The sequence below is a fragment of the Gossypium arboreum genome, chromosome 1 (genome assembly GCF_025698485.1).
Source record: "Gossypium arboreum isolate Shixiya-1 chromosome 1, ASM2569848v2, whole genome shotgun sequence".
Taxonomy (NCBI): Eukaryota; Viridiplantae; Streptophyta; class Magnoliopsida; order Malvales; family Malvaceae; genus Gossypium; species Gossypium arboreum.
The window spans coordinates 680,078-701,296 of record NC_069070.1 but is presented as its reverse complement, the minus strand read 5'-3'; the positions used below and the strand labels follow the sequence as shown (position 1 = coordinate 701,296).

General features: G+C 30.4%; 2 protein-coding genes, 1 long non-coding RNA gene and 3 other non-coding genes across 14 annotated transcripts; 1 reads left to right on the top strand and 5 right to left on the bottom strand.

The window, feature by feature from the left end:
• The first annotated feature begins 2,267 nt into the window (after window positions 1-2,267).
• On the top strand, window positions 2,268-7,444 carry LOC108480274 (two-component response regulator-like APRR2). 8 transcript variants are annotated; one of them, XM_053025696.1, is made up of 12 exons: window positions 2,268-2,530; window positions 3,176-3,358; window positions 4,157-4,239; window positions 4,455-4,521; window positions 4,627-4,673; window positions 4,840-4,917; window positions 5,026-5,532; window positions 5,615-5,755; window positions 5,896-6,153; window positions 6,278-6,346; window positions 6,449-6,523; window positions 6,996-7,444. In XM_053025696.1, coding segments are annotated over exons 1-12 (1,671 nt in total). In that variant the 5' UTR covers window positions 2,268-2,529; the 3' UTR covers window positions 7,158-7,444. The 8 variants fall into 8 exon arrangements, with proteins under 8 accessions (XP_052881656.1, XP_052881664.1, XP_052881658.1 ...); XM_053025704.1 differs by having other exon boundaries at window positions 2,268-2,565; XM_053025698.1 differs by having other exon boundaries at window positions 2,269-2,530; window positions 4,199-4,239.
• A 701-nt stretch (window positions 7,445-8,145) lies between these two features.
• On the bottom strand, window positions 8,146-10,539 carry LOC108480472 (uncharacterized). 2 transcript variants are annotated; one of them, XR_001870621.2, is made up of 2 exons: window positions 10,398-10,539; window positions 8,146-8,575 (listed from the first exon to the last, which is right to left on the bottom strand). It is a non-coding gene; the product is annotated as an uncharacterized LOC108480472 (long non-coding RNA). The 2 variants fall into 2 exon arrangements; XR_001870622.2 differs by lacking the exon at window positions 10,398-10,539 and adding an exon at window positions 10,218-10,389.
• LOC128281750 (small nucleolar RNA Z101) lies at window positions 10,052-10,148 on the bottom strand. Its single transcript, XR_008272015.1, has one exon. It is a non-coding gene; the product is annotated as a small nucleolar RNA Z101 (small nucleolar RNA).
• On the bottom strand, window positions 10,207-10,285 carry LOC128281763 (small nucleolar RNA snoR14). Its single transcript, XR_008272032.1, has one exon. It is a non-coding gene; the product is annotated as a small nucleolar RNA snoR14 (small nucleolar RNA).
• LOC128281757 (small nucleolar RNA U61) lies at window positions 10,366-10,446 on the bottom strand. Its single transcript, XR_008272024.1, has one exon. It is a non-coding gene; the product is annotated as a small nucleolar RNA U61 (small nucleolar RNA).
• A 3,435-nt stretch (window positions 10,540-13,974) lies between the features above and the next one.
• LOC108481780 (protein NRT1/ PTR FAMILY 7.3-like) lies at window positions 13,975-17,830 on the bottom strand. Its single transcript, XM_017784862.2, has 5 exons — window positions 17,745-17,830; window positions 17,501-17,618; window positions 16,662-16,879; window positions 15,471-16,033; window positions 13,975-14,910 (listed from the first exon to the last, which is right to left on the bottom strand). The coding sequence occupies exons 1-5, from the start codon at window positions 17,769-17,771 to the stop codon at window positions 14,034-14,036; spliced, it is 1,803 nt and encodes a 600-aa protein (XP_017640351.1). The 5' UTR covers window positions 17,772-17,830; the 3' UTR covers window positions 13,975-14,033.
• Window positions 17,831-21,219: the final 3,389 nt, after the last annotated feature.

Genomic DNA, 21,219 nt, shown 5'->3' with positions numbered 1-21,219 from the left:
GTTGGGAGTCGTCACCAATCGTTTTTAATAGGGTGTGATTGGATCACCTCAAAAAACGGTCGTTTTTAATAAATAAATAAATTTTTCAAAACGACGGTTTTGGTCTGCGAAAATAGAAAACCAGTTCCGGAGTCAGTTACGTACGAGGAAGGATTAGCACCCTCGACATGCCCAAAATTGGTACTTGATTGATTATTTAGTGTCTTAATGTCGAAAATTAAAGATTTGGACAGAGTTCAAAACGCGATCCTCCTTTTATTGGCTTTTAAAACATTTAGGTAAGTCAAATGTGCATTAAAGACCATCTCACCTCAAGGTAAAACATTACATCCAGTACGTTAGGACACAACATTTTTTACCCTCAATTGTGAGCTTGCCTTTAAAACGTGTGTTTTAGCCTTAAGAGGATATTCGAATATTCAAAACAAACAAAGAAAGCGAAACCCAGTATGTTAGGGCATGATTCTTCGAATTCTTTAAATACCGAACATTGCCTTTATTTTGAAAATTTTTTAGAGTGAACTGGTAAGAGGATATTCGAATATTCAAGACAAACAAAGAAAGCGAAACCCAGTACGTTAGGGCACGATTCTTCGAATTCTTTAAATACCGAATATTGCCTTTATTTTGAAAATTTTAAAAGAAGATCAATGGATAAATGAATTAAGGACATAGATTTTTTTAAAAATGATGATAATAGACAACATGAAAATAATAATATGAGAATAATGCTAACCATATATAAATAATAAAAATAATAATAATAGTAATTAATAGAAATAATTAATAAAACAACAGTAATAATAAATACAATAATGTAATAAACATTGTGCTAATAGTATTAATAATAATATTAAAAACATGATGATAATAACAAAAATATGTTGAAGATAACATTAAATATGGGGATAATAGTAAAAAAAATTGAAATAACAATGTTAAATTAGTAATAGTGAGAAATAGTAAATAATAATTTGATACAAAATGGTAATAGATAATAAACAATGGTATAAAAAATAATATAATAAGTCTATGTATAATAGAAATTTATATTTAAAATAATTAACTTCGCTTAAATATATATATATATATATATATTTACATAATAAATATATAATAATAAATAATATAATAATATGAAACATAACTCAAATTAATTAAAATAATAGAAAATAAAAATATATAAAATAATGAGAATAAAGCTCAAATTAATTAATTTAACAGTAAAATAACAAAAATAAAAAAGGGTTAAATTGAATTAAAAATGAAAACTTTGGGGCTAAATCAGAAAGGAAATAAAATCAGAGGTAAACTCCCTCTCTTTTCCCTTCTTTCGTTTGTGTAAAGAAAAAAATGTGAACACCAAAGTAAACAAAATTGAATAATATAAAAAGTTACCTTAAAAATCTGATTTGTATTCTCTTTAATTTCGTATGTGTATTCTCTAAAAAAATTCCTCCTCCATTACAATAGTTTTTCCATGGCTTTTATAGCTAAATTTTACAACTTATAACAAGTAGGGTGATGGAGTTAGCGGGGGTGATGGAATTAGTGGATGGTTTAGTAGGGTATGGGGGTGATGGAGTTAGTGGTCGGCTTAGTGGGGTGTTTAATTTGAACTGATTTGATTAGACCCGGGCAGAAATTTAATCCTACAGTAGTTCAATACCCAATTCGAATCAATAGACCAACCAGATGGTTGACAAAAACATTAACCACAAATTATATACTATGCTGATAAACACATAAAGGTTTATATCAATTTATTAGGTGAATTTGATGTGGACAATTTTATAAATATATAAAATAAAGTATGCAAAACATTAAAAGTTGTTCCTAGCATCTTAGATTCTGTTTTTATCTTTTTATTCAATAATAGTTCCAATACTTACAACTTGACAAAGAAATTGGTGAAAGTATCCTACAGGTCCCTACATTAAAAATTAGATTTAATTTATCTTTTACTTAAAAAAATAACGAATGAGTCCTTACACATTAGATTAAAGAGAAAATTAATTATTTTATTAAAATTATGTTTATTTCTACAGTTGAATAATAGAATAACCAAAATATGTACCTTATTCTGATGCACGTGACTTAATTTTTAAGAATAAAAATAAATAAATTCTTTAATAAAATGATTAATTTATTTTTTATTAATTTATTTTTTATCTTACATACATTAATTAATTTATTTTTAAATTTTTTTTGAACAAGATAAAATCATGGACCCTTGTAGATTAGGAGGAACACTATTCTCCTAAAAAGCCGAGGGGGGGGGGTGAAAATGAAAAAGTTTAATGATTTTTCTTCTTTATTTGCATATTCTGTGGCCTATAGGGAATTGATAACAACAGTACACAAAAATTGACATCGTCTCTCTCACACAAGCACCGCACTTAAAAAATACTTTTTTTTTACCTTTCTTAAAGCTTTCATTGCATGCTGATGCTGTAGCCATAACCAAAAGCAAGAGCTTTATGAGGTGAAATATATTTTTTTTTAAAAAACCCATTTGTCTTCCATTGAAGTCAGTTCCAAGTTCTTTCTGGGTTTTTTTTTTTGGTAATTTATATTTTGTTGCATGCAATTGAGTTTTTTCTGGAAACTAGAAAAAAAGGGTCCTTTTTTTTCTAAAATTTTTGGTCACTTTGATATTTGTTCTTTGCATGCATGAAATGGGGTTTTAGTATGATTTTGATTTTTTTAAATGGTTAGTTCCTTTGAATATACATGTGTTCTTATGCATTTTAAGGAGATCTTAAATGGGTTCTTTCTCTAATTCTATTATTCTTTGCTACTATGTAACTAATTATCATCATCATTCCTTTAATTAGTAATCAACAAAAAGGTCTTTTCTTTTTTTAATTCTTTATTTGGCAAATCATCAAGTACTTGATGCTGCATGCATATAACAAAATCTATCATGCATTAGCCTTTAAAATAATGTATTTTTGTTCAATAAAGTCCTTTTATGAGTCAAAATTTAGTCTTTCATTTGCAACCTTTGCATTTGTAATGGGGTCATCAACACTAAAAGTTGTTTAATTTGGTTGAATTTGTGTAAAAATTGGATCTTGCTTCATGATTTTTGTTCTCTTTGATTTGATCATTAGATCAAAGATTCAACCTTTCTGTTTTTTTTTTGAAATAATCAGATTTTTTTTATGAACAGTGATTTGCAGTACTTGTTGGTGGTTGCTTAAGAAAGGATGCCACAAACCAGCTATGGTTTGCACTGCTAACGATTTATCAACATGGAAGGATTTCCCAAAAGGTCTTAAAATCCTTCTTCTTGATGGAGACACCAATTCTGCAAATGAGCTAAAATCAAAGCTTGAAGCTATGGACTATATTGGTCAGAATCTCCCCTTTTGTTAGTTGAATTCATTTTATATTGTCCTCAATGCATCTACTATTGTTCCATTGCTTTAGATTGGGAGTTTTTTTTGGGTTCTTTGGAAGTTTGGTTTAGGATGTAACCGTGGATAAGGGGCCAAAGATGAATTATAAATTATTGTCAAATGCAATTTTACCATTATATTAACATGTAATTTTATAAAAACTTTAAGGGTTTAAATGAAAAATCTACTATTTTTTGGGGGGCTAAGATGTAATCATACATGAAACTTGGAAATTTTGCAATCACAAGCTATATAAAAAGGAATAAAATTTGCCAATGAGGCCTTGGCTCAGTTGGCAAAGGTGGATCCTGAGTACCCAAGTTTGAGATCTACCATGCACAATTATATACATAGGTTCCAAGACTTATCATGTGAGATTGGACTTTATTTTTTACACTTGAAAAAAAACAAAAGGAATCAAATTTATTGCATTTACTTAGAATATGCTATAAATAGATCTCCACATGTTGAACCAAACCAACAAAAGTAATTGCTTTTTTCTCTTTTTGGTAGTATTAATGTTTTAAAACTTAATTTGATGAAAAATGTATAAGCTTTCTCTTTTAAGTGGTGGGGGTGCTTTTAAAAAAGTTCAAACTTTTCTTATACTATTAATATATATATTATGTTCTTGGTATAGTTCCATACATAGCAAATGGCAATTAAGTCTTTAATGTGACATTTGTTTATATTACCTGCTTTTGTATCTCTTTTAATGTATGATAAAAGTTATTGATTTACTGTGCCTTTAGCAGTTTATGCTTTCCATGACGAAAATGAAGCTATTTTGGCAGTTTCGAGTAGACCTGAAAGCTTCCATGTAGCCATTGTAGAGGTAATAAATGAACTTTAGTTTCTACAACAATTTCTGGTTAACACGAAGCATGGTTCAAATGTTGATGATTTGTCGTAACTCGTAAGCACATGTGTTTTGGAAATATTTTTGCCATTCTTGTTTTGTTATGCTCGAGATAAATTCAACAAGGCTGAGCCATCACTTGCTTCATTAGAATACCATTTAGTTTGAATATGTATCTGATCTCTTCACAGGTTAGTACGGACATTAACAATGGGAGTTTCAAGTTTCTTGAAACGGCAAAGGACTTGCCTACCATTAGTAAGTTCAGAAACTATACACCAATCCCAGTTGTTGAACATATTGTCAAGTTCATTGAGTTACTAATGCATTTGTAACTCCTTTTTTTTTTTTTTTTTGTTTCAGTGACTTCGAACATTCATTGTATTGGCACCATGATGAAGTGCATAGCGGTAAGTTTTATTCTCACCTACCATTTACTGAACAGTTTTACGTGTATTTTCAGGTGCACCGTGCGCATATGTGTGCATCAACGTTGTCAACCGTAGACCCTAAATTTGTTTCTACATATCATTATTGCTAAATACGAGTGGAATGTTTTGAAAACATTTTTTACAGCTTGGTGCGGTTGAATTCCTTAAGAAACCACTTTCTGAGGATAAACTAAGGAATATATGGCAGCATGTGGTTCATAAGGTTGGTGTGGAATCCCGATGCCGCTTGAATTTCTCTCAAATTTATATGTAAGGTGCAATCAAGGTACTACAATACGGGAATTCTCATTTTTTATTAGTCCATTTACAGGCATTCAATACAGGAGGGAATGACCTTACTGAATCACTAAAACCCGTTAAAGAATCCGTGGTTTCGATGTTACAACAACAACCGGAAAATCTAAAACCTAAAAACGAAGACTCGGAAAAAACAGAAGATGCATCTATGATTCATGAAAATGACAGTGAACCACCTGCAGGTAATGATAAGTACCCGGCTCCTTCAACACCACAATTAGAACAGGGAGGAAGATTGTTAGACGATAGAGATTGCCAAGATCATACTCATTGCTCGATAGAAAAAGAGAGCGGGGAGCAAGATGGAGAAACCGAATCAGTCGAAACTACCAGTGGCAATACAACTGCAACAGGTGGCCAACCTCAGGGACCGAGTGAGACCAATGTAAAAGAGGAGGATGACTCAGTTGATGGTACCATGGGCGAGAGTCCGCAAAACCGAGTAGATAGCAAAGGTTCTGATGTTGTTGCTGAAAAGCCAAGTTCATGTCCTGATAAAGCTAATCGGAAAAAATTGAAGGTAATGCTGATTTACATACAATTGCATGTGATTGTAGATGTTGATTTGTACTTTTTTTTGTTCTCGTTGTTTGTATTATCAGGTAGATTGGACACCCGAACTGCATAAGAAATTTGTTCAAGCAGTGGACCAACTTGGTATCGATCAAGCTATCCCGTCTCGAATACTAGAGCTAATGAAAGTAGAAGGCTTGACGAGGCATAATGTGGCAAGTCATCTCCAGGTTGGTAATATATATTATTTGTTTGTGGAACAGAAATATATATATATACTCGGACTGGTAATATATATATTCTATATTACTTGGATTACGGTTCTAGTGTTAGATACGGGTAATGAGCCTCCCGTTTGTTTGCGGAACAGAAATATCGAATGCAGAGGAGACACATGTTACCTAAGGAGGATGATCGAAGATGGCTACAAAGACCTCAAATGCAAAGAATTTGTAATTATCCGCATAAACCGATCATGGCCTTCCCTCCATATCACCATGTCCCGGTTGGTCCAGTCTATCCCATGTGGGGAGCACCTTCTCATCCACCCACCATCCAGATGTGGGGCACCCAAGGTTACCCCCCATGGCAACCAACGGAAAGTTGGCATTGGAAGCCTTATCCTGGGGTGAGTTTATTATCGTCTACAATTCCATCTTTTCAATAGTCCAAGCTATGAAATCGTGAAATGCAGCTATATATATATATATATATATATATATTATATGCATGATCGATTTTTTTGGTTTCAGGTGCATGCTGATGCATGGGGTTGCCCGGTTATGCCGCCACCTCAAGGATATTTCTCTACATTCCCTCAAGTGAGTATTTAGCTACCTAGTTTAATGATACTTGTTTAGATTATCTGGAAAAACAAAAATCTGGTGTTTTTATATGATTGAAGTGCATGAATGAATATGTAGAATGCGTCCGGGTTTCAACCGTGCAATGTGGACAAAAGAAATGGCATGCCACAAACCTTAGTTGAACATCATCCGGTATGTATTCCGCCATTTTTTGTTTCAGTACCATAAGGTTGTACTATTCACAAATTTGGAATTTAGTCATACTTTTCAAATTCTAAAATTCAAGTCCAATTATTAATAATGTTTAAATTATTTTGTGAAATTTAGGTTCATTAAAACGTCATTTTTGTAGTTACATAGCGACTTATGAGAACGTTATTTTACTCGGTTATCGTGATTGCAAGTGTGATTAGAAATGAGGTGATTGAGTAGGTAAAAATCATTATCTCTTGAGTTTGACCCTAAACCAAACTTTGAGTCACTTCGAAATTGAACTTGAAATAACTCGGATCTTTGAATTCGAATTTAGACTTCAAACCTTAAACTCGAATGACCCTACCCAAAAAAACTAAACTATCAAACTATTTGAATCCTCATCGAATAATTTGAACCTGAATGACTCGCCCTGGTTTATCCCCTAATTTGTGTTTTGTTTGAATGCCAGGAAGAGGAGGTGATTGACAAGATGGTGAAAGAAGCAATAAACAAACCATGGCTACCATTGCCATTAGGTCTAAAGCCTCCTTCCACTGATAGTGTTCTTGCTGAACTTTATAGACAAGGCATCTCCACCGTCCCTCCTCACATCAATGCTTCCGGCCGTTAGTTCATGTTGACATGAAACTATAGCTTTGAGATTTTTTTCCCAAATTTTAGAACTCTTTCAGAAGGAAAGCACGTGCCTTTGGAGCGCGTGGTTCAATGTTTTTCTTTCTTTTGTTGATAGCATCATTTCACAGGTGGACACGAAGTAGGAAAAAGAAGTTTGTTAAACTATGTCATAAGTCCCCATACTTGTTGTAAATTTATTTTTAAGAATTAGTTCTGTTTTACACTGGGATTAAATTCTTGACAATAAGAAATTACAAGGAATAAAATTTAAAATTTTGAATAGTAGAGGGGGTTTTTAACAAAAAAAGGACAAAACCGATGTCTATTGCATTTGCAAGAGTGAAAAAGACAGCGTGTAGTGGGTTTCATAGTGACAAGAAAATGGAGGGAGTAGAAGGGGCCACATAGATGCAATTTGGACCGCACATTTGGGTCATTTAATGTTGATGAATTAGCGGAAGAAGAGATTGGATTTGGACAGTGGTAGGGTTAATACGTCTATTTGTAATAATAAAAATGGAAACTTTGAGAGTGCTGAAATTATTTCTATAGAATAAAATTTAGTGATTTTTTTTTTTTATCTTTTGGATTCTTATAAACTTACTCTGATTAAATAAATTTTGTTTCTGACTTTAAATTAAATTTTCAATTATTTTAAGTTTAAGCCTTAATTATTATTAAATAAAAATAATCTTCAAAAACTTGCATTTTGATCATCTTGATTAAGATAGAATTTCCATTTTTTTTCAATTATTGATTTTACAAGCAAAAATCGAACTCGATCACATTATTAAAAGATAAAAGGAAATTTGAATTAATTTACAATAAAGTTAAAAACAATTTTAGTCAGAGTAAATATTAAATTAAAATAATATCTATTAAAATGGGCTTGCACTAATACATTTTAGACTAGATACAATTTTGCATTTTATAGTTGAAACAAAAAAGGAAACCTTGGGCTCATCTAGTGATAACACAAAACATCCACATAAGAATATACTGAACCAGCATATCAAAATCTTAATTACATGTATGCATTCTTCAAAACATTGTACACCATATAGCAAGGTGAGAGATCTTTCTCAAAAAGACAATATAATAAAGAAATCTATCATGTACAAACTACAAAAACTTGTTCAGATTCCCTCCACAAATTATGTGCTCACTCCTATGCATACCTTTTGTTCATCCTAAATAAGAAAATAGACAAAATGTATCATCTTCTCTCCTGCACCTTAGGCGTACAATGGACATGCAAAACAAGTGTGCAAATCATAAAAATCTTATTAACAAACAAGGTTAAGATTTATATAAGTTTTTAAAGAAAGAGTGCAAAGACCATTACCGATGTCGGAAGAAAACAGGCGACACCCTCCAAACCGTTCCAAGAGAAATCTCATATGGTTGTGGAACCTAAATAAAAAAATTCTTATAGGTGTTTAGAAAGTGTCGTATATTCTTACTACCACATCATCATTTTAACTTATTTTAATAAATTTCCCCAATTCAAAATATAAAAATAATGCTCATGATTAGTCAATTTGTTATTTTCTTGCCCCAAATGGTTTTAAAGCATTGTGACCCTTCCAAATAATGATGTAGCCATCATGTTTAGAGAGCTACAAGCTCAAATCATTGAGAGCATGACATAATACTAATAATAGTTACTCATTTATGACATGGCATAAGAACAATAGTAACTAAAGAATAGAACTTCCATTCAAAGTTTAAAGTGACATAAATATCTAAGTGCTTAAAGTAATAATTAGTGATTTAAAATATGGCATAAGACTAATAATAACTAAACAATAGGACTTTCATTCAAAATTTAGCATGACCTAAGTAAATTACTACTTAGGATATGCTAAACTTTAAATGAAAGACCTATAATCAGCTATTAAAGCCTACAACCACTTAGCAAAGAAACATACTAAAATTCTAATTCTTCAAACAATGAAAGCATAGTTTCAATGCAATGACAATTTGAGTAAGAACTAAACAACCATACACTAGTTTTTATCTAAACACCATTATTAAATAAGCCTAATAAAATCCTAATTTCTTCAAAAAAGCCCTTGCAAATGAGACCATACATTCAAAAACAATGACAATTTGATACCTCCACCACTACCTCATTGAGCATTTTTTTCTTCTTTTTGAGTAAGAATTAAACAAAACTCATCTAAACAGAGTTCAACCGAACTTTCAATAGTTTTAACTCAAGCAGCAACACAGCCACAATGTAAAAAACTAATGGTAATGCAAATTTTATTAATCAAAACTTAAAAATAATATTCAGTATGTTAACAAGTTAACCTAATGAGCAATCTGAAAAACAGTTCAACTAGAAAACACCAAAGCATATATAATACTTAAAAAAGAAAGGAACTTGTTATTACTACAAAATGCTTTGCCAAAGTTGTGGATTTAGTCCTTGTACTTTTATCTGAAAAATTAATTGGTTTGATAAACAAACAAGGCTAAATTCTACTTTTAATCCCTCTGCTTTGAGAAATTATAGATTTAATCTTTCTACTTTTCAAAATTTAAAATTTCAATCCTCAACAAATAATAACTGTTAAAATTGACCAATTCGAAAGGTACAAAGACTAAATACAAAATACACAACTTTCTCAAAGTGGAGACTAATAACAGAATTTAACCTAAAACCAAATTAAAGAGAATCAATGCATTGAATAGCTGAGCAGAGATATAATAATGTTCTAATTAATAGCATGCAATTCAATGAAAGCATCTAAAACATGATTAATACATGCATAGCCATCATTAAATTTGATAAACGGCTCTATGAACTAAACAAAAGATTTGGTATTATTTAGCTAATAATATTTCTAAAAAACAGTAAAAAAAAAAAAGAAAAAGAAAAGAAGCGGGTATCATGTCTCCAAGCTGATTTACCATCAAAGAAATACTAATTCAGACGCAAATTACCCATTAAACAATTGAGATTCATCAGACACCCAGAATATATTTCAAGTTAAAAAACCCTAAATTTTCAAAAAAAAAAAGAGGGGAAATAAAAAGCGATCAGAACCTGTCGGAACTTCAATGTAACATCAAATTATTAGATCAGTGAATTACGAGTTTCTATCATCACATCGCTTTTGTTTCTCCCTTTCTTTTAAAAAAATTAAAAAAGAAGACATTTTTTAAAAATTTTAAAAGAAGAATCGGATTTTTGTGAGCTCAGAACTTCTTAGAGGGATTGTGTTACCGTCATAGATGAATCCTCTGGTACACAGAATAATTGTTCATCACTGCAATTAGTTCTACAAAACAAAGAGGAAGATAATTATTGAGAAAAAATAAATGAATCGCGTGAAGATCTGATAAGCTGATGAGTGAAATGAGTATTTATAGATGCAGAGAGAAACCCTAGCAGACTCCTTTTAGTAAATTAGTACATTAGTCCCTAAATTATCATTTTTTTATTAGTTGGCATTATTTTTGGAGTAAATTAAGACAAAATTTAAGGTGAATTTGAAAAATTAAGGTATAATTTAAGGGTCAATTTACAAAAAAAACCTTTTTTTGATAAGCAAATTTATGGGGTTCAAAAATATCAATATCTAATCTTACTAATATTAGTTATATCAATGTTGAAATGGTAAAGCGGATTAATATGAATTTTGGATTGCTGGTTTCTCAAAAAATATTAGTTATTGTTTGGTGATTATGGTTGAATTTTACGGTGCACTACAACGACTTCAAATAGTGTGGAATCTCAACCTAAAACAAGCTATTCAAGTGATCCAAGTAAATGGAGGTGAGCAACATTATTCAACTCTGACACGAGCAATTAATGATCTACTTTAACATCCTTGGATGGTTCGAATTTCACATATCTTCAGAGAAGACAACAAGGTAGCTAATGGTTTGGCAACATTGACATTCTCGAGACCTTTGGGTAATTTTATATTCATGCAACAATCAAATGGAAAATTTCAACTATTACATGATGATTATTCTGGAAAAGCTTGAACCTGTCTAGTTTAGTTTCACTATATCCATCTTTTGTAAATAAAAAAAAAAAGTAAAAAATTTCAATTATTTAGTTGATATTAACATTGGATATCTAAACAACATTTACCTATGTTCATTTTAGTTTTGCTTGATACCTGGTTTGGTCCTTATATAATACATAAATTGTTATTAATTTTAGCATTTGAGAATATTTCAATTTGGTACTTATATTTTCATTTGGTTTATAATGTTACCCAAACCCATTTTTGTTAAAATATTTATGTAGTAATAAAGAGTTAATAAAAATTTGTTACGTGTCTAAAATATCATCTTAGAGATAGAGGAGAATCTAGGGGGGCTAACATGGCCCCAACCCCCTAAAATAAAAATTTGCTATTTAGGCCCTCTAAGTTTTATTTTAAAATTTTAAATTAGTAAAAGTAAAATTACACTTTGTCCCCTAAAATTATAAAAATTTGATTTAATCCTTTAAAAATTATAAAGATATAAACTATAAAAAATAAAAATTCCATTCGCCCCCTAAAAAATTATTCTGGTTTCGCCCTTGCTCAGAGCCACATCATCAACGACAACTCATAATAAATGAAAATTACTATGATAATAATTATATCCACTTATAAATATAATTTCAACTACCTAGACATGTTTGGCTGACATATTAAATTTTAATTTATTAGGTCGCAATGGGTAGTATATATTGTAATTACACTGGTACATAAATCCAATTACCTTATTTAAGAATTATATAATGGTAAATCTCTCACATCGGAGACACTATTAAGTGAGAGTTGATTCTCTAACTGTGTAGACTTTAGAATATCTATTTTAACAAGTATTAATTATTATTAAAATTATCAATAATACTTTAGAGTTCATCATATATAATATATTAAAGTAGTCGACAATACGGTTACTAATAAAAAAATAAGAAAAACAAACAGCTTATGCAATTTTATCTAATTGTTCTAGTATTCTATATTTATTGGGATATTTCCCTCTCTAACATTTGGCATACTCCATATAATCATATGCTAGTCATTGACCAAGTTTGCTATCATCTGAATTTGTATCATTAAGATTATCAATATATTCTTCTTCCATGTGCTCTTCAAAGTTCAAGATATAGATTGTCCCAATTCCATAATACAATGTTTAGAACTACCCATAACTCATAGGAGTGAGTAAAATTCATTTCGACTCGAAAAAAAATTCAAAATTTGAATTATTAGAATCAAGTTAATCGAATTAACTCAAATTTTTTTTAAAATTTTGAGTTTGAATCGAGTTGAGTTTTCAAATTCGAATAATTCGAATAAATCACACTACCCCACCTCTAAACCATTATTCGAAGAGAGGTGAAAAGCATAAATTTATCTATTTAAAAACCGTATGATTGTGAGGAATTGAGTGAGTACTTATCCATCTATTGAGAGGAACCTATGTAGAGAAAATTATTGTGTAATCAAATTGTTTTAATAGTCTGTACTAAATTTTTATTGAGGAAAATCGTAGTCGGAAAAGCACTTTCATTGCAATTGTATGGGAGTGAAGTTGCAACAAGCATCAGGAAAATTGAGCTTAAATAATCTCTTATACTGTAAAAATTATAATAAATTACTCTTTAAGCGAATCTTGTAAACGTAAGATTGAATCTAGATTAACCAGTTGACTATATTCATTGTTTACTTTTTTTTAGTTGTAAGTTATTTCATTAAGTCACAACTCATGGTAAGGCAACAACAATTACATCAAAGTGTAAGTGTTGTAGATATCTAGTCAAGATTATTCTAATGTCATGAAATAACCTTGTTCCAAGAATTTATACTACCCATAAAGCTTGCTAATTTGACGGTAAAAGTGTCATGGAGGTTACTGTATTAAGAATTAGGTTATATTTTGTCTCTATTATTAAAAAAATAAGCAAATTAGTCCCTATACGTTAGAACAAAAAGAAAAGTGATTCTTACTATTAAAAATTTCATCAATTCCTACGGTTAAAAATTGGTGTTGCTAACAAAATAACTAAATAGTTACATGTGGCATGTCACATGCTCATCATTTTGACATACAAAGACCAATTTTAATTGTAAAATGAATAAAATTTTAACAAAATAATCAAATAGTTACACAAATAAAATAAAATAAAAATTAAAATTAAAACTTTATTAATCATTAAGCCCAAATATTTTTGAAGACCCAAAATATTTTACACAAAATCGGTTTTAGCTAAAATTGAGATTAAAAAAAGCCCCAACATCATGTTTAACCAAAAAAAAATCAAATTAAAAGCCCAAAATGTTTAAAATCAATAAAATAGGCCACTAACTAAATGTGCTCAAGCATTCAATTTAATCCAATCAACATGTAATTTTATGGGCTTTTGAGGCTCACTAAAGTAATTTCGAACTCTAAATAACTTAACATGTAATAATCTGAATTAGAAATATTTACAGGTTGGGTTGAGTCGACTTTAAGGATGATATTAATACATTTTATACATTCTTAAATTTAGCCCGTCTTTAAATATAAGTTTTATCCAAGCCCATCCATATTTGTCAATAGTTAATCCAAATCCATTTTAAACTTGTTCATATTATTTTTAAGCTTTGGGTCTTGAATGTTCAAGTTGAACTCATATTTTAAACAAACTTATTTTTTTCTAAGCTCATTTTCTGAGTCTAATGTTTTTAACTAAATCTACTAAAATTTTAGATAAATCTTCGAATTTGATGAGTAGTTCAACTTTATACATAGATCTAATTTAAATGCTTAATACATACAACAAAAGCCTTGCCAAAGCTCATAAATTTCATTCAAACACATATAGAATTTCTTTGTAAATGGGGAATATACATAGTACATATCATCACACTTTATTAAAGCTACCTCTCTCATCATCATTTTCATCACCTTTTCCTTCAAGCTTAATACATTTATACCATCTAGCACATGCTATATAAACAACCAAATCGATGGTTGTTAAACCAGCCAATAGAAAATAAAATCTATCTAAATGACCCTTATTGAGATTCCCTGGTATCCAACCAGGCATATGATCTTCAGTTGAAATCTTCATCACCATTGTCACGAGCAAGCTACTAACATAGTTCCCTAATGATATTGATGTCATACATAGTGCACTTCCGAAGCTTTTTAACCCGTCGGGTGTTTGTGCGTTGAAGAACTCGAGCTGGCCGACGTACATGAATACCTCCGATGCGCCAATAAATGCGTATTGAGGGACTTGCCAAAATATACTCAAGGAACTTGAGCCTTCAGAATGGATACAATCTTTGTTAGCATACTTTAATCTATAGCATTCTACAATTCCAGCTGAAACCATTGCTAGTATTGCTATGATGAGTCCGATTCCCATCCTTTGAAGCTCAGTGAGTCCTCGGGAACTCTTTTTTCGTAACCGGCTTACAAGTGGATCGAGGATTCGTCGGTAAAGGAATATGAACAACGCGACGCTGAGAATGTCGAAGCTAGACATGCTGGCGGGTGGGATACGGAAGTTCAAGACAATGACTTTCATTGCAGCGCCTTGCTCCACGAAGAGTGAGGCCATTTGTGTGAAGACAACAGAGTAGATTATGGTGCAAAGCCATATTGGGAGTAATCTTAGTATGCATTTAACTTCTTCAACTTGTGTAACAGGGCAAAGACGCCATGGTGTATAAATTCCCTTCTTTTGATCATCTATATCCCTTGTACTTATGTATGCTGCTTTGTCCAAGAACCTATACACAAGATCAAAATTTGAGCAGTCAAATATGACCCGAACTTAAATACCCGGTTCAATGAATTCAAACTCAACTCTACTTTATTTGTTCCTAACACTTAACCTGAAGCAAAAGTAATTTAAACACCAATGATCAAATAAGTAACCTGAAATGATTTGATTTGAATTTGAGTGTCAAACACAAATGATTCAAAACCGAAATGACCTAAATTAAAAACCTAAACTCAAAATGATTGGCCAAGTAACCTAACTTGAAGAAAAAATAACCTAAACACAAAATGATCAAATAAGTAATTGGAAGTGATCATTTGAAATCAATTGTCAAATACAAATGATCTAAATTTGAAATGACTCAATTTGAAAAATCCAAATTCTAAATAAAAATTATTCGAACTCGAGTGTCAAACATGAAGAAAAAAATATCCACAATAAAATTTAAAATAACTCGAATTTAAAAAAAAAATCCAAAAAGATTCAATTCAAAAAACACTTATAAACTCAAAATCGTAACCCAAAAACAGTTAGAATTTGAAGATTGGATTATGGTTAGATAATTACTTGAATTCATTGGTGTGGAGAATCTTTCTATTGCCATTGATAGAAGAATCATTTCGATCCACATCAAACAAGCTATCAGCATCAAGTGGCATATCAATGTTGCATTTCTTTGTTGCAGCCACAAGGACTTGACTGAACCTTGATAGTGGGTTCCCACTTGGCTTGAAATGCCTGTACCTGGTGGTTCCAGCTAGGAACAAAACAAGTGCAGCCAAGGCAGAACCACTTGACACCCAAAATCCAAGTGCCCACATCCCTTCATCTTCAAAATACCCCAAGATGGTGTTGGAGAAAAGTGACCCAAGGTTCAAAGCTAAGTAAAAGTAGCTAAAAAAGGCAACCTTGGAGTGACCTTCTTTAAGGTCGTTTTCATCGAATTGATCAGCCCCAAATGTAGCAATGTTTGGTTGATACCCTCCATTCCCTAGTGCAACTAAGTAGATTGAGAGGTAAAACAGAGCTATCTCAAAGCCTGAATGTGACCCACATTTTGTTTCTTCATCTCCACACCCTTTTGGTTTAATCAAGAAAAGGTATGATGATAGTGATAGTGACACCAATCCCTGCCATTTGAGGTTTTTCAAGGAATATATTTATATACATATTTAGGAATCATGTAGGTGCAATATTTGGATAATTCCATTTTAACACATATTATATTAATTAGTCTTTTTGTCAGCTTAGATGGTAATTTAAGTATTAAATGTCGGTATTATGTGGAATATGTGTAAAATATAAATCAAATTATAAACATTATGTAATTATTATATAAACATATTTGATCCGACACGTTAAAAACATAATTAATGAAAGATTAAATTTTTTTTTATCTTTCTTAACATTTTATATCTAAGTTGTTCTTGTAGTAAATACACATGCTTATAATTTAATTCGTTCAAAGTCGAATCCAAATAGATAGGCAGGCTTGTATTTTAGTCTCCAAAAGTTACAATTTTATCTCACAAAAAAATATAATTCAATTCTATCTCCTAAAGCAATTTCCAACTTTAACCCTATTTGTGTTTTAAGGAATTTTTACCTCATATTTAAGCTAACATTTAATATCAGCTAATGACTAAACTGACAAAAGAACACAAAATCTCATTTTCAAATTTAGATTATAGGTGGAATAAACTTTTGTCAAATTTATGCAAATATCCCATTTTTTTAGAATAAGAAGAGTTAACTTACAATGACAAAGATGACTTGAAAGATGGCACAAGTTTTGTATCTTCCCCAATAGGAATCACTGAGGAAAGCACCAACAAGAGAGAAAATGTAGACAGTGCCTGTCCATTTGCTGACATTGTTAGCAGCATCAGCATTGTTTTGGCCCAACACTCTTGTGAGGAACAGCACCAAATTCACCCCTACTCCAAAGAAAGCTAGGGTTGCTAGCCCTTGGTTCACTGCTCAATTTATTAATCCAAAAACATCAATAAACCATATGTGCAAGAGAAAAAGAAAAAAAAAAGATGATAAAATAGAAGATTTTTCCATTGGCTTTCACGTTAAGATCACGTTTAGCAACTGAAAAAGAACATGCAAATTATTCTCTGCACTCTGCAGAAAAGGAATAATGGAGGAGGACACGTGGCAAGAACCCAAGTCATGCAAAATCACAAAGGGGTGTTGTTTACGTGTTATGAATGTCTTTTTTCCCTTAATAGAAAGTTCTCTCCTCTCATTATTTCTGTTCATTTCCTTTTCCTTTCTACTAAACTCAGAGATTTGCGCCAACTGAAGATTTGAATATAATGAAAAAACTCAGTAAATGATATATATATATATATAAGTGTGTGTGTGTGTGTGTGTATAGAAGTATAGATGGTGATATATATGGATTCTGGACCCATGTATCCAAGTTTATGAGATCAGAAGCTGTTCTATATGATCTTTGGATAGTGAGACACTGCCTTACTGTTATTTACTGGTATTAAGTACAATGAAAAATGCTAAAGCTAATCTAAGGATATATATATGTTGTGTGTATGTATATATATATATATATATATATATGAAGAGCTTACAGAGAATGATAATTCCAGCAGTCCATTGTCCAGATTTTGCTTTTATAGCAGGTTGGCCATGCCAATCAATAGTTCCATCTTTAGTGCATGCTTCTTCTTGTTCCTGTTTCAACTCCACCTGCTTTATTGTTAAAATGATATTGATTAACATTTGCATGTAAATCTATCCACCATGTCTTTTGTATAAGCTAATAATGATATATAGTAAGAAAAAAAAAGTATATAAGGCTGAGGTTATACTGACCTCTTTACAAACCTCTGAGCAAGCCATTTTTGTGGTGTAATGTAGAAGATGAAAGCCAATATGATCACTAAGGGAGGAGAGAGTTTTGGAGAAGAAGGAGAAGAGAGGGAGGTGAATAAATAGAAGTGGCGAAGGTGATTTCAACGGTGGAGATTTTGCGTGGAAAAAGCAAAAAGGGGAATGCCCACATGGCCAAATCAACAAAGAGAAAAATATATATTATACTATATTATATTTTATAAGATTATATGCAACATGTTTGGATTGAGAAAGTGATGGGTTTTGGGGTGGTGTAGGGGATGTTTTAACATGTTTATTTTTTATTTTTTTTTAATGTCTAGTTGTTTGGATTGATGAAGAATATGGGATTTCTTTTGGGGTCCCTCTCCAATATCCATGATGTGTCTCTCGTTGGGTTTTATTTGATATTGACAACAGATTTGAGACACTTGAAATTCTTCCTTGTTTCCAAGAATTTAATTGGTTTACTAGTAAATTCCTCGGGTAGCTTGCTAGGTATAACTGTTTATATTTAGTATATCTATCCAACGTAAGTTAATCTGAAATATAAGAATATTTGAGTAAAAATATTAAATTAGAAAAATAAGTTTAGGTAAAAAGAAAAAATTAAACCCTTTTAAAATATAGATTGGGTTCAAGTTTGGATATTCAAGGTTTGAGTTTGACCTGTTTTATGTTATATTATTTTTATATATTATGTAATTCATAACACATAAAAATTAAATATATAGTAGTATATAATACTATTACTATGATGTAAGCATTTAAAATGGTCAATGTGACTATATGTAAAATTTTAATAAATAAAAATATTAAATTAAAAATAATATAAATATATTTTTAAAATTTTTTAAAAATAATATGCAGACCTAAAATGGTCTTGGGTTAGTCATTTACAAATATGGATAAATTTGGGCAAAATTTTAAGCTCATATTTTGGCCAGGCCGAGTTTCGACAAGCATAAAGTGTGTTAATATCATGTATAGGCTAAGTTCGAACCTGCCCTGACCCGACCCATGAACATCTTTATTGCCAGGTAAGTCTTTAATGGATTAAAATGCATGTATGACAACACCTCAAGTAATAGTATCATTGAGGACTTTATATTAGGAGTTAAATTACATTTTGCCCCATTTATACAAAAATTGGGTAAAATAGTCGTTATACGCTAGATCAAAGAGTAAATTAGTTATTCTGTTAAAATCACATCCAATTTTAGGGTTAAAAATTGGTTATTGTATGTCAGCATGAGGTATAAGTAGCATGCCACATGACACTTTTTGGTTGTTCTATCAACTACACAAGTTTTTAATAGTACAAATAGATAAAAATTTTAACAGAAAGGATCAATTTGCTCTTTAATCTAGTGTACATAGACTAATTTGCCCATTTTTTAAGTAGTAATGGCAAAATTCAATCTGACTCCTACTACAAGGACCTCTATAATACTTTTACCCAACAACTCATAATAGGAATTATACATTATAGGTCTCAAACCTAGGTACTCTAGATGCAAGATCTCTACTTTTCCCAACTATGTCAAAACCTATAATAATTTTGATTTTCATAGATATAAAAAAAAGCATTAAGTATTTAAATAACAATATGATGTAATAATGTAAGGTTAAGATTGAAAACTAGGCTACATTAACTTAATTAATTATACGTTGCTAGCTAGTTTTTACATGTTTTATTCGACATTGATATTTGTGGACACTGTCACCCACATGCACGTACGTTGTAAGATGAAGAACAACAAAAAGACATTAATTATGTCGGTTTTTGCTTAAAGTTCACTTATAAAAATAAAATTTATAAATAAGCCCTCGTGGCTAGTCCTTTAAAAATTATATACCACATCAACATTGGAAGAATTAAAAGAAATAAGTTTTTTTAGATTTTGTACGATTATAATTAGGTTTTAAATCTTCCACTTCCCTCTTTGGATATTTCATATTAAAATAAAGAAAAAACAATTTATTCGAACTAAATTCGTGTTGATTTTATTTTTACTAAAAGCTAGATTATATTTTTCATATATGTTAGATTAGATAGTAAATTGATCATTCCGTTAAAAATCTATCCTTATTTACTATTAAAACAAGTGTCGTTTTTAATTATTTTATTAATCATGTCGGTTTTCAATAGTAAAATGAATAAAATTTTTGATCTAATATTCAGAGACTAATTTATCTATTTTTGAATAACAAAACACAAAATTCTCGTCTAATATTTTTGCAAAAATTATTACACCAAGACCTAACATCCCTAATTTTCCACATCTATCAACATAAAAAGAAAATAGAAAAGAGACAAAATTATTTTAGTGATAAATTTGTTCAAATTAATGCGTGGGGGGCACCATTATCAGCATTAAAAAATATGTCATAATTGAGGCCATGGTAGTCCCATTATTTATATCTCATTGTTAGTTAATTTGTAAAAATAAATAAATAAATAAATATATTTTTTTTTTTGTTCTCAAAGTTGAAACACCAATCCACCTTCATGGTAGGTAAAAATATAATAATAATAATAAGTTATTTTCCCTAGGAGAGTTGATATGGCAAAAGGCAAAAAGGAATTTTATGATAGTGAAATGCAATAGCTCGTATTCTCTGACTTGTGTCCCAATGGCACTAACTTATCAATGACGTCCAAACCTAAAATCCTCGTAGATACAATAGATTTATTCTAATTTTTGTAATAATAAATCATTAATAATATGTATACAAAGAGTGGCTTATCATCCTCATCCATGCTCATACCCCATATCTTCACCTTAGTTTTATAATATTAATATATTTTGAATTGCAACATTCTATACAATAATAAGATTCATTGTATTCTTCAAGGAAAATATAAATTCGCCTTTGAAGATGACATTATAGGAAAGAATAATCACGAATCTCGAATATAAATCGTAAAATAAATATGGAGAATTCCAATTAGAAATTAATAGATTTAAGAAGCTTAATACTTGTTTTGGCTTTTGTATTATAGTGAAGTTTCCACTTAGATCCTTTTACTATTTTTTTAAAAATATTTTTGTATACTTTATTTTCATTTTGTCCATCATGTTAACCCATTGATCGTTTTTGTTAAAAAAAATCCCGTGCCCGTGTGACTGTTTAAGCCAATAAATGAAAACATAAAGACAATAGTAAAAGGGCCAAAATGAAAATTTCATTATAATATACAAGGACCAAAATATATATTAAGCCAATTTAAGGACCTAATATGATTGACGGAGTACCAAAACGAAAATTTTACTATAATACAAATGTCAAAACATGTATTAAATCTATTTAAAAATATATTTAAGTCTAAATTATTTCCAATGAGACAATATTTTAATAGTAAGATTGAGGTTCTTGGAAATACGAGATATTATATTTTGATTTCATCTTGTAAATTATTAGTGGATTCTCAATTTAGATTTATTATGCTTTA

Coding starts and splice junctions, on each gene's coding strand:
- LOC108480274 (XM_053025696.1), top strand. Junction 4,918..5,025: donor GGCAGCATGTGGTTCATAAG/GTTGGTGTGGAA, acceptor GTCCATTTACAG/GCATTCAATACAGGAGGGAA. Junction 5,533..5,614: donor CTAATCGGAAAAAATTGAAG/GTAATGCTGATT, acceptor TTGTATTATCAG/GTAGATTGGACACCCGAACT.
- LOC108481780 (XM_017784862.2), bottom strand. CDS start 17,771: ATGGCTTGCTCAGAGGTTTGTAAAGAG. Junction 17,619..17,744: donor GCTCAGAGGTTTGTAAAGAG/GTCAGTATAACC, acceptor ACAATAAAGCAG/GTGGAGTTGAAACAGGAACA. Junction 16,880..17,500: donor TGCTGGAATTATCATTCTCT/GTAAGCTCTTCA, acceptor TAAATTGAGCAG/TGAACCAAGGGCTAGCAACC.